Source organism: Diceros bicornis, chromosome 28 (genome assembly GCF_020826845.1).
Source record: "Diceros bicornis minor isolate mBicDic1 chromosome 28, mDicBic1.mat.cur, whole genome shotgun sequence".
In the NCBI taxonomy this organism is placed as follows: domain Eukaryota; kingdom Metazoa; phylum Chordata; class Mammalia; order Perissodactyla; family Rhinocerotidae; genus Diceros; species Diceros bicornis.
Window position 1 is genome coordinate 7,828,853 of NC_080767.1, and position 12,724 is coordinate 7,841,576.

Sequence of the window (12,724 nt, forward strand, 5' to 3'; positions counted from 1 at the left end):
GGGCGTGTGTCCTGGGAGAGGGCCGGGAACAGGTTGCAGGCTGTGCAGTTGCCCTGCTCTCAGAAGGACCCTGTGCTTGGTTGAATGCTCTGCAGTCGCTTCCTTGAAATTCTGAGTTTTATCTTTGGATGTATATTTTTAAGTGAAGTCCCGTGGCCAGTGGCGCATGCACCACGGCTTGGAGCCTCAGCTCACTCCCACCTCCTGCTGCCTCTCTGCTTCCTGGGGAGGGGTCCTTAGACTCCGGCTGCAGCGCCTCCTGGCGCTCCCAGGTCCTGCCAGCCTCTCCCTCCCCCACAGCCCAGCTACCACTGGAGCTCTCCGCCCCTGGTGCATCAGCTGGCAACTCTGCAGGAAAAGCCTCTCGTCACCCCTGATCCAGGCACCTAGGGACCTGGCACGGAGGTTGCGATACTGTTGGGATCGCCCGTCTCCATGTGTTGGGGCAGCGGCCCACTGTGGGAAGGAGGTGCCTGGCTTGACGGCCTGGGCCCCACCAGGGCAGGGCGCGTCTGTCCTGCATCTGGCAGGGGAGGGAAGCTGGCAGCCAGTGGACTTGGCGTGCATGCTTTGAGTCGCAGCACACAAGCACCTGTGTGATTGTGACATTAAATAATAGAGAAGAAAACACTATGACGGATCAAGAGAGAGAGCATGAGAGAAAGCAAAAACTTTACATCTTGATACCTTTAGTGGCACTTGTTTCCTGTTTTTGAACAGAGGACTCCACGGTCTTATTTTGCGCTGGACCCGGCAAATTCTGCAGCCGGTCCTGCCGGGGAGAATCTTCCAGCAGGGCAGGGTGAGAGCCTAGGTCGTCGTCGGCGTGCAGGGGCTCCCTGGTGAAGCGAGCTGGCTGGGGATTCGGCCCTCTGGATCCAGCCCTCTCCCTCTCGCTCTTTCTCCTTCTCTCCTCTCCTCTGTCTGGATCCCATCACAGGTGACAACACACCCTGAGGCACACTCCCTTCTTGCCCTGCAGGGGACATGAGACTGCAGGCATGAACGTGGTGGTGGTTTTATAAACTGCAAAGGTCTCTGCACATCAGAGTGGTTCTTGCTGTAATTATTGTGTTACATTTTATGACCCTGTTCTAAAACCTAAACATCAGGGAAGTTAAGCCCCCCAAAACTTCCATCACCTACGTATCTACCCCTTCCACACCCTACCCTGCCCCACACCACCAACCGAGGGTCAGTTGACTTTCTTCCCTTGGGAGTCACTGGTCTGGGATAGAATTCGGTTGTCAACTCTGCTCCTGGGGGTCTGTTTCCTTGATGACACTTCAGTCTGACCTGCAGTCATGGAGCCTTTACTCTGAGCCAGGCCAGGGCCTTGCACTGACATGTGGGGCTGGTCCCATGGGATTGCTGCCCTCACCCAGCCCAGCCTGGGCAGCTGAGACGTGTGGGAGCCACAGACTCGTCTCAGGGCAGGGAAGCGCTGCTTGCCCAGGGCTGCTCCCGGGGCTGTGGGAGGAGAGAGGCCACGGTACCCCATTAAGGAGGTTGGGGGGCGGTGTGGAGGGGCTCTGCTTTGAGGACTTAATAGGACTTCCGAGGGCATGGAGGCGGGAGACGGTGCTCCGGGCTGAGAGAACAGCCCAGAGGACTGAGATTTCAGGGGTGCTCAGGGATGAGCGGTCTGGAACAGCTGGAGGGAGAAGGCCTGTGGGGGGATGAGAAGCTGGGGAGGCACAGAGGCCACCAGGTCTCTGTCTGTTATCATCGGGCTGTCGAGGGGGTTTTCAGCTCGGGAGCAGTGTCGGAAGTGGTTTTCACGAAGATCATTTGGAGGCTGAGTTCCGCGGGGACAAGAAGGTAGGAGAACTGAGCCTGGGAGACGGGTTGGGAGGCTGATATGGTGACACAGATGTTAAAAAGGGAAGACCGTGAAAAGGGAGAGGAGGGACAGACACAAAGGATGTTAAAGAGATAGGATTCTAGGCACAAAAGGACAAATACCATATAATTCACTTAGATGGGGTCCCTGGAGTAGTCAGATTCATAGAGACAGAACATAGAACGGTGGCTGCCAGGGACGGGGAGAGGGGGAGTTACTGTTTAGTGGGTATAAAGTTTCAGTTTGGAAGATGAAAAGGTTCTAGAGATGGATGGTGGTGATGGTTGCCCAACAATGTGAATGTACTTAATGCCTCTGAACAGTACACTTAAAATGGTTAAAATGGTAAGCTTTATGTTATGTGCATTTTACCACAATTTTTAAAAAAGCTATAACATTCCAAAAAAATTTGAAAAGAGAAAGAGAGAGAGAAGATTGACAGGCATGACCCACCAGAGCTGGGAGGATGGGGAGGGGAGAGTTGAGGCTGGCCTGGGTGGCTGACGGGCAGTGGAGGTGCGGTCACCCAGGTGAGGAGATGTGGTGGTGGCGAAGGGGGCCCACGCGCTGGGTTGGGCATGTTCAGCCTGAGAGGCTCCAGGAGACGTGCCCAGCAGGGAGCCTGGGCTGGAGAGAGACGCTTGGAGAGTCAGCTGGTAACAGACTCCATGTGGGAGGAGAAGAGAACCCCCAGGGGAAGCATGAGAAGAGGGCAGAACCCAGGGGAACCCAGGGCCTCATTCAAGGTACCTGACTGCGGTGAGGGGAGTGTGGGCAGAGGGGTGGCCTCGTAAGGATTATGGGGGGACAGGGGCCTCATTGAATCCAACATGAGCCGTAGCCAGGCCTGAGGGAGCAGGGACTGGGCACTTCTGGGGACACGGTGTCCTCCATCTCCCTCTCAGCCCCATGAATTCAGCCCCGTCCTGAGGACTCTTGCTCCCTCAACATCTCCTCCCTCATGAGCTTCCACATGCTCATCATGGTCACGTCCCTTCACCCCAGCTTCTCTCACCATCTGCCTCGTATTCCCTTCTGTCCCAGTCCAATGCCACTGTGGGTTGAATTGTGTCCCCCCAAAAGATGTACCTGTGAATGTGACCTTATTTGGAAACAGGGTCTTTGCAGATGGTCAAGTTAAGATAGGTCATGAGGGCAGGACCTAATCCAGTATGACTGGTGTCCTGCACACAGACACTTCCAGAACAGAGAGACTGCCAGGTAAAGGCTAGGAATGCCTGAGGCTCCCAGAGCAAGGAGAGAGACCTGGAACAGGTGGTCCCACAGAGCCCTCAGAAGGAACCAACCCTGCCAACACCTAGATCTTGGACTTCTAGCTTCCAGAACAGAGAGACAATAAACTTCTGTGGTTTAAGCCACTCAGTTTGTGGTACTTTGTTAGGGCAGTCCCAGGAAATTAATACCAATGCTGGGAAACAGAGGAGCTCATTCACCCATCATCCTTTTTGTTTTTTCCCAAGCCACCCTTGAGCCAGGCACCCATTTTGTCCAATCAGCTAAAGGGGGATGTCACATGGTTTAAAGCATGGCTGTCCCTAGAGGTGCCCCTTGAAGGAGGGTTGGGGGGAGACAGCTCTCACAGGAGGAAAAGGGGACGTCTCAGGCATTCTTGTGTCCCGAGAGCCAAGAGAAGAGAGAGGTGCAGGCTTCAGTGATGAGGGATCATGGCCTAAAATCCCTTTAGCCAAAGAGAGGGACAAAGACACGAGGAGGTGGGGTATGAAGAATCAACTTTGGGGTCAGCCCGATGGTATAGTGGTTGAGTTCACGTGCTCTGCTTTGGTGGCCCAGAGTTCGCAGGATCGAATCCTGGGTGTGGACTGATGCACTGCTCATCAAGCCATGCTGTGGCGGTGTCCCATATACAAAATGGAAGAAGATGGGCACGGATGTTAGCCCAGGGCCAATCTTCCTCAGCAAAAAGAGGAGGATTGGCAATAGATGTTAGCTCAGGGCCAGTCTTCCTCACCAAAAACAAAAAAGAATCAACTTTGTTTATAAATCAGCCTCTCTTGGCCCATCATCAAGACGTTCACTGGGGCTGCAATAAGAAGACGGCATAACTGGAAAATATTCATTTGAACTTGTGACTCAGCTCCTCCTGACCTCGGTGAAGTGCAGTCCGTAAATCAAGACGCAGCTCCAGCACCTCCTCCCCGAGTGTTCCCAGGGGAGATGCTGGAGAAGCCATTAGCCGAAGGGACTGGACCCGCTTCCTGTGAAAGATTTAAAGGCACATTTGGTCTTCCAGGAGCTTCCCCATCGCGGAGCTTTCATTTCTGAAGTTTCCTGATGGATGGCCTCAGCCCTTGACCCACTAATTTTTATTGTCTATCCTGCCAAGTTTTACTTCCTGGCACAGCCCGTAAATTCCGTTTTTTCATATTGAGCCTCGGCTTAAGGCTTCTGCCGTTGAGGAGCAGGGAGGCCAGAGATGCTGTGAGTGTAATATACACACCAGATTTGGTGCTAGGTTTTAAGTGTATTGAGCTACGCTTTTATTTTTCTCACTAACTCTTACCCAGGACGCAGTTTATAAAGCCGGTGACAGAGGTGTGGTTCTGCTTCGGGGGGCCACGCTGGGGGCCCTGGCGGCTATCCCTTCCTGCCTGTCCCTCCCCTTTTGGGGTCCCAGCCCTCCCGGGCCTGGTCTGATCTTTCCATTTTGAAGATGGGAAAACAGAGGATCTGAGAAGAAAAGGGGCCTACCCAAGGTTCCAAGGACACTAGACCAAAACCCAAATGTGCCCATTCCGTGCTGGCAGATTCAGCAGGCACAGGGGCATGAAGATGGATAAGACATAGGTGCTTACCTGAGGGAAATTCCAGTCTGATGACAGTGTGGGCGGAGTAGGGAGGGGGAGGTGGCGACCCCCACAGCAGCAGCAGCAGCAGCAGCAGCAGCAGCCTCAGAATAGCGGCTCCTGTCTGTTGAGCTTGCGTTGACCACGCCCCCTCCCCAGGCTGTGCACCTCATCTGCTTGTGGCCACTTAATCCTCACAACACCCTTTGGGGCGAGTACTGTGACCCTCTCACTGTACAGATGAAGAAACCCCGTCCAGTGATTTTCAACTTTTTGTTTTTGCAGCTGAATCCCTCCTTCAAGGGAGATCTTATATGGAACCCCAAATAAACCAGGCAACACCAGGGGAGCCCCCCTCTTAGCCTCTCCTCCTGACCCCCCTGCAGGTGCCCCGAGGAGCTTTCCCAGCCTGAGATCTCCCCCGGGCACTGTTGAAAGCCCACCCCTGTGATCCTGTAATTCTTGGATTTCTCCAAGAGGGATAGGTACCAGCAGAATTTCCCAGCCCACTTGTGCTCATTTTGCAGATGAGCACATGGAGGCCCGGGGATGGAGGAACTCAGCGAGCATCACCCGGGAGTGACTCCCCCAACTCACGCTCCAACCAGAGTCTTGAGAGTCTCGGGCCTGCGTCCATCCGTGACACCTCTTTTATTAGGAAACGGAGGCCTTTTATTAACAGTTATAAAGTACCGTCTCTTCCAAGCCATATTTTAAGGCCGAGCTTGCAGGGGGCTCTATTAACACGCTGTTTTCATCTCCCTCCCACCCTGTCTCCTCCCCACCTCCAGTCCTAAATGTCTCCGACCACAGGAGGAGAATCTTGCTTTAGAGAAACCATGCGTGGGAGCCAAGTGGGTGAGTGTGGCTTGAGGCTGACAGCTCCGTGGTTTACCTTAGGAGTTCTCTGTTCCTCTCTGCTTATTTAATGTAATGCTTCATCACTCCATAATATTCACAGGACACTTGACATTAAAAAGGGCCTTTTAAATCCTCTAAAATAGGACTTTTTAATTTGACAGCACCTTGGGGTGTGTAAGTGGTACAGTGACTTTCCTGTGTGTGCTAAGAGGGAGACTTCTTCAGGAAGTTTGATGATTGCCCCCCTCAGGGTGGCATCTCTGGAGGTGGCCTGCCACCCCAGCCCCATCCCCCCTGCGGCAGGCCCCATAGCTGCCACCTCCTCCTCTCTTCTTGCTCCTTCCCAGCTCTTTCTCCCAAGCTGGCTCTGATGTGGATTTCTCCCTCCTGTTCCCTCATCCTGGCCTGTCCTTTCTCCCATAAATGAGTCAGCTGGCAAAGGTAACAAGCATGGGAAGCTCCCAGGGTCCCAAACCTGTCCCAGCTGGTCCTGTCCCTACGTCCCCTTTTGTGTGGTTCTGAGCGGCTCCCTCGTGGGACCCAGAGGTGAATCTAAGGCTGTGTATCCCAGACGTTGTTTCATAAGATTCCAATTCCAGGAGCAGCTTCTCAGAGATATGGTTTTATGGTCAAAAGGACTGGGAAATTCTGCTTGTACCTTGTCCCTCTTGGAGACATCTAGTGTGTGGAAACACAACAAAATATCTGAGCAGTCCTGTAGTCCAGAGTCCCGTGGAACTTGGTATAGCCCAAAACCTATCTGAGCACCAAAAACATGTTTTGCAGCCCACATGAGAGATGCTAGCTCGGAGGTGGTCCTGGATGTCTCTGTGAGTTGGTTCCGGAAGCCTCCGAGCCCTTCGCTACGGTCCCTCTTGGCCCCGGGTTGGAGACCAGGGATCCTCTCCTGGCTTCACTCAGAAAAGCCAAATTAGGTTGTTCTCTGAGGGCCTTCAGGAAGGTTTTTCTCATCTATACCAGAGTGTTGTCAGCTGCTTGTGCTTCTTTGGAAGTAAATAGAAATGAATCAAAGGAGGGCCCATTTATGGTCTGAACATTGCATTCTTGGGGTCTGGTCAAAGGAAGGTGTCAGGCCAAGCTGAGCCATTCTTAGAGGAAAGGATGGCACCGCGGCTTTCTGTATTTGGAAAGCAAGTCCTTTCTTATCAAGCCAGCTGTCACATAGTGGATTTCTCCTACAACATGCCCACACATGCACACACTTACATTAATAAGACGTAGCTCTGCATTCTGAAATGGAGGCCTTTTCTGTTAGCTAAGTGAACTTTGGCTTTAGTTTGTTTTTAATTAACACCCAATTCCAGCTTTTTGATTGATTAGTTATCCTTTCCTAGTTTTCATTTTTCTCTATTCTGGAAAATTCCATCAGTCATTTCACAGATGAGCCATGGTTTTGTCTGTTTGTTTACATGGGGATCTAAAGAGGCAAACTGCCACGCAGAAGGTGACACCGATTGTGTTAGTTTCCTGGGGCCGTGACCAAGTACCACAAACTGAGTGGCTTACACAGCAGAAATTTATTGTCTCCAAGTTCTGGAGGCTAGAAGTCCAAAATCTAGGTGTTGGCAGGGGGTTCCTTCTGAGGCTATGAGGATCTCTTCCAGGCCTCTCCCCCAGCTCCTGGTGGTTGGCTGGCAATCTTTGGGATTCCTTCGCTTGTGGAAGCATCACCCAGATCTCTGCCTTCATCTTCACGTGGTGTTCTTCCTGTGCGTGTCTATCCAAATTTCCCCTTTTCATGAGGACACCAGTCATGTTGGATTAGGGGCCCACCCTTCCCCAGTGTGACCTCATGGATATTTAACTAATTATGACTGCAAAGACCCCATTTCCAAGTAATGTCACATTCTTACTTGCATTGTGGTACTGGGAGTTAGAACTTCAACGTATGAGTTTGGGGCGGTGGAGGGATGACACAATTCAGCCGATAACACCAATTCCGTACACAGTGCTCAGTCCATTCCACAGCGTATGAGGAAGCCCCGAGCTGCCGCCTCCCCGTTCGGCCCACCAGCTTCAGAAAGGAAGGCTGATGGCTCAGCTCACGTAGGTTGAAGGACAGGTGGGAACAGGCTCAAACACAGAGGTGCTGGCAGCTTCTGCAGCAGGCTGACATTTTCTAAGAGGAGAAGGGCCCAGAATCTCCTCAAGGCTTTCTGACTAGACCAACCAAGGAAGGTAGAGAACTGGAATTGGGATCATTTCAGTAAAAAGCTTCCTGCCGTGTGTGCAGTCCTGGGGTGGGGCCTGGGGAGTGCAGCGTGAAGCAAACCCAGGCCCTGCCCATGGGGAAGCCGCGGAGACAGACACGTGAGCTACATGGCGCAGTGTGGACCCAGTGCTATGGCCGTGATGACCTTTGCTTAGTGAGGGGACACAAGGCTTCACAGAGGAGGTGACGTGTGAGCTGGGCTCGTCATGTTTTCAGAGGAGGAGGGCAGAAGGGCGTAAGGCCCTGCTGTGTCCCCCGGATTAGATGAGAGGCGGGGTGGTGTAGGGCGGAGCAGCTGGGGTCCGATGACAGGGTCCTGAGTCAAGCCCTAGGCCATCCCTCAGTTTCTTCATTGGGAACATTGTTTTAGTTGAAAGACTCAACTTACAGGGTGTGGTGTCAGCATCAGATGAGTTCACAAGGGTGAAATGTCATGGTTCTGGGACATAGCAGAGACAGGACCCAAACACAGGGGTTAGGTATCCTCTGTGATGTGGAGAATGAGCAGTAGCCTTCTCTAGCCAAGGAGAGCAGCCTGGGAAGTGGCAGAACTGGACCCCAGTCCCTCTGGACCCCCTAGGCCAGTCACCTCCTCCCTCTGAGCCGTTCCCTCAGGAGGGAAAGGAGGGGTCTGAATTAGGCAGTCTCTTCTGGCCGCGACAATAGGTGATTCTCTGAAAGAGGCACTGGGATGCAGTGGCCAGAGCCATGCACGCTCGGAAAGCCAGCAGACCTGGGTTCAAATGGCAGTCCTGCCCCTTCCTGGTGGTGTGATTTGCGTGAGTCACTCAACCTCTCTAAGCTCAGTGTCCTCATCTGTAAAGTGGGGACAACAGCAAATACCTGCCCCAGAGTTAACTTAGAAAATCCTCGTGATGTGCTTAGCACGTGCTTGGCACGTGGTAGTGCAAGTCAGCCACTGCTGACTTGCCTCACTGCTTTTTGTGAGGCTCGCATGGGATATTGTCGGAGAAGGGCCTGCAGGCAGCACGTGCTCAGCTAACCATCGACGCTCCCCTCTTTTAAGGTCGGCCTTGGCAGACTTTCCAGCGTTCACATTTTCCTTCCGGGTGTGGGGTGAAGGGTGGAGGGTCGTACAGAAAATTATTTACACTACTTGAAGAATAAAATAGTTTTCAGGCACCCATAAGCCATTTATGACCACCTATTACCTGTAATTAGTGGCCGTGCCAATACAACGAATTACAGTTCATTAATTCGCATGCCCCACAGGACTTTTATCTTGCACAGTTTTAGTAGAGAATTAGTCCAGCGTAGGGCAGTGTTCCGCTGTAGTAATTATTATCCAGACTCTTTATAAAATCGTGCCCAGGCCGCCATGTGAGTGACAGTATCTATTTGCTCTGAGAGAGCAAATCCAAGAAGGATCTTTCTAAGATATGTCTCTTTCTGGTAGGTCATAGATCAGCACCCAGACTCGGAAGACAAAAACAAGCTCTTCTACAATGTCGTACAGACGAGAGCTAGAGAAATACCGAGACCTGGATGAAGACGAAATCCTCGGAGCCCTCACAGAGGAAGAGCTTAGGACGCTGGAAAACGAGCTGGATGAGCTGGACCCTGACGTGAGTAGGCACTAAGGGGAGCAGGTGTCACAGGTGCGGGGGCAGCCACCATCACCACCTGGGGGAGGGCAGGTGCAGACTTCCCAAAGCTACCACGTCCTCTTCCCTTTTATGACAGTGACACTGGAATAACATTGCCTGTGCAGGGGTGTGTGTGTGTGTGTGTGTGTGTGTTGTGTATTACTCAGGGTTCTCTAGAGAAACAGAACCAATATGATATATACACATATAAAAAGAGATTTGTTATAAGGAATTTTCTCCCACAATTATGGAGGCTGACAAGTCCCCAGATCTGCAATTGGCAAGCTGAAGACCCAGGAGAGCTGTAGTGTAGTTCCAGCGTGAGTCCAAAGGCCTGAGAACCAAGAGAGCCGATGGTGTAGTTTCAGTCACAAAGGCTGGCAGGCTCAAGACCTGGCAAGAACGGAGGTTTCGGTTCAAGTCCAAAGGCAGGAAGAAAACCAGTGTCCCAGCTCAAGGCAGTCAGGCAGAAGAAAATTTGCTCCTGCTGGTGGGAGGGTCAGCTGTTTCGTTCTATTCAGACCTTCAACTGATTGGATGGGGCCCACCCACATCAGGAAGGGCAATCTGCTTTACTAAGTCTATCAATTCAAATGTTAATCTCATCTAGGAACACCTTCACAGACACACCCAGAATAATGTTTAACCAAATGTCTAGGCACCTCATGGCCCTCTCAAGTTAGCACTTAATATTAACCATCACAAGTCCAATCTTTGTCGACTTGGCACCCATACAGATCTCCTTAAACCACACTTATCTCCATATAAAGACAATAACAAGGTCATAATTCTGCCTAACGTGACACAGCTCTCCCATGTACCACCTCCCAGAAGAGGAGGCGAAGTCCGTGAGTGATGTTTACTCTTCTCTTTGATATTTCACAGTTTAAGTGCTATGATGTAAGATTAACAATACTTAAATGCTATGATATAAAATCAATATATCTTACATTACATGATAAGAGAATAAGAGCGAGAAGAAAACAAAGATATTAGCTTAATACACACACACACACCTACACAAACATGTTCATAACAAAAGAGGGAGGAAATACTCATGACAATTATAGTCCTTGTTTGTCTAACTGGTCACATGGCCGTAGTGGTATTTACACTCACCCATTCTGTATTCCTTTTGCCCTCAGAAAGCACCTCAGCTGGTCGTGGGGTTTTGCCTGGTAGGATGACACCACCCTTCATTCCTGAAGGGTCTGGGCCATTAGTAGTTCTGCTGGATTGGGTTCTTGTAGTTTTCCATTGACGTTAATCACAGGGCGTGGTGATCCTGAGAAAGCCCTGAGGAATCGCCTGTCTTACAGACATATTCTTCCTTACCTCCATGGTGGAGCAGCAGTCCAGTGTCCCTTTGGTAATCAGGACCAATCACCCGAGCCAGTGCAGAAACTCCTTCTCTGTCTATTGATTCAGAGGAATAAGGAGCCCAAAGTGGCTGGGCGGCAGTCTTGACTTCTAGTCCAGTGGAATCGCTGTTGTGTCTCCTGGTAGAAGCCTTCCTCCCTCTGGAGCTAAGACCTCTAGGCCAGCAGAGCATAAGGTCACAGGAACAGGAAGGAAGCATTTTGCCCATGGGTCACTAGAGGTAGTAGTGGGTGGTGCCACTCCCATTTGTACCCTTGCGTCCTGGACCTGTGAATCCTGGCTATGGGAGAAGCAGTGCCATATACCGGACACTGATTCAGGGCACATACAGCCTCCTGGAGAACCTGCCCCAGCCCTGCAGGGTATTGCCCCCTGGCTGGCACGGTAACTGAGTCTGTAAAGGCCCTTGCCACCATTCTGTCTAGCCAGCTGCTTCCAGATGGTGGGGAGCATGTGTCATGGAATGAATTAACTGAGAAATAAAGGACTAGAGGAATCCCTGTCACTTGTTTGATGTTTTTGTCATTGCATTTCATAGTTGGCACATTTAAGAAGTGTGTTTAATGCTCAGAATTTGCCTCTACAGTCAGGACACAGCATCAAGAGGCAGGAGGCTCCCTGGTCCTGTGTGTGGTTGGGCCAGCCACCCTGGAGCCGTGAGTGGGGCTGAGGGAGGAATTCCTAGGTGGCCTAGTAGACAGGGCCTTCATCCTATACCCAGATCCCAGGTACCCGGTCAATGTGCAGCACAGAGAAGGTAGATAATGAATGTCACTGAATTAAGTGAATTTTCCATTTGATATATTTTTTAGTTAAAAATGGGACATTTCATGCCTTTTTTTTTAACCTATCATTGCTCAACTCTAGTTTAACAGTCATCCATAAAGAAAAGAGCACAGCTCTACCATTTCACTAGCCCTCGAGTGATCGCAGCTCATGCAGAGGGAGTGGAGGTCAGCAGGAAAAGTGCAGGACTAGAGGTCTGAGGTCCGGTTCACCCTTGGCCCTGTCTCTTCCACTCCATGTGACCATGGACCAGTTGCTGTCCTTCCCTACATCATGAAATGATGAAGTTGGTTGGTCCCTTTCAGGGCTGGGCCTCCATGAGCTTATAACCTGGTCTTCTCTCCAAATTCAATTAAATGGCTTCTTTCTAGATAACCCAGAACCCTTGTCTAGGGGTCCTGGGTCCTAGGCCCCACAGAATGACAAATCCCTCCAGCAGCATGTCATCATCTTGCTATTCACGCCTTCCCCCTGCCCTGCCACGAGGAGAGGGCTCCCAAAGGAGGCTGTGCAGGTGGATGAGACGGCAGCGTTGGTGGGGCAGCCTTGGGTTCCTCCTCCCCACACCATCGCTCTCTGTTAGCCTGGGTTTCAGTAAAAACAAGTGACGGAGACAAGAAACAATCAACCTTCCAGCCACATTGCTATAAATTTATTCTGTTCTAATTCTGTCCTAGATCACTGTTGTGTAGAATTACAAGAACAAATAGCTTTAAAAAGTGAGAAAAAAGGGGGATGTAGCTACCTCTAGTCAATTCAGTACGCATGACTCCATTACCTGCCAGGCTCCGGGGCCTGTGCTGGCCACCAACAGGGCAGCCTGGCGGGCACTCTGCCCTTCGGGTGCTCAGTCCAGTGGGGAGTGGGCATAATAAACTACGTCCTAAACAGAGGGAGCAGACAGGAGCTCAGGGAGAGGGTTAATTCTTACTGGTGGGAGGCTTTCCAGAGCAGGTGATGTTCGAACTGGGCCCCGGAGTTTTCTAAGTCAAGAATAAAAACAAAGAATTCTAGGCCAAGTGAAGGCCACAAGCAAAGGCTCATGCACGAAAGGTAACTGTTGTCGGGGACTGTCAGTGTGGCTTCTGTGGAGGGTTAGAGGAGCCTGGAAGGGGGTTTGGACGAGACAATGGGGGTCGGGGGGGCCAGGCAGGCTGAAGAGTTTGGACTTTTCTCAGAGGGCCAGGGG

At 51.4% G+C, this 12,724-nt stretch overlaps 1 protein-coding gene across 4 annotated transcripts in view; it reads left to right on the forward strand.

Moving 5' to 3' along the window:
* The window catches only part of TMOD1 (tropomodulin 1), an 84,194-nt gene that overhangs the window by 11,968 nt on the left and 59,502 nt on the right, over positions 1-12,724 (forward strand). For all 4 annotated transcript variants that reach the window (XM_058523595.1, XM_058523593.1, XM_058523596.1 and 1 more), the window contains exon 2: positions 9,180-9,348. In XM_058523595.1, coding sequence (XP_058379578.1) covers positions 9,229-9,348 — 120 coding nt within the window. In that variant the 5' untranslated portion in view covers positions 9,180-9,228. The remainder of the gene's footprint in view (positions 1-9,179; positions 9,349-12,724) is intronic.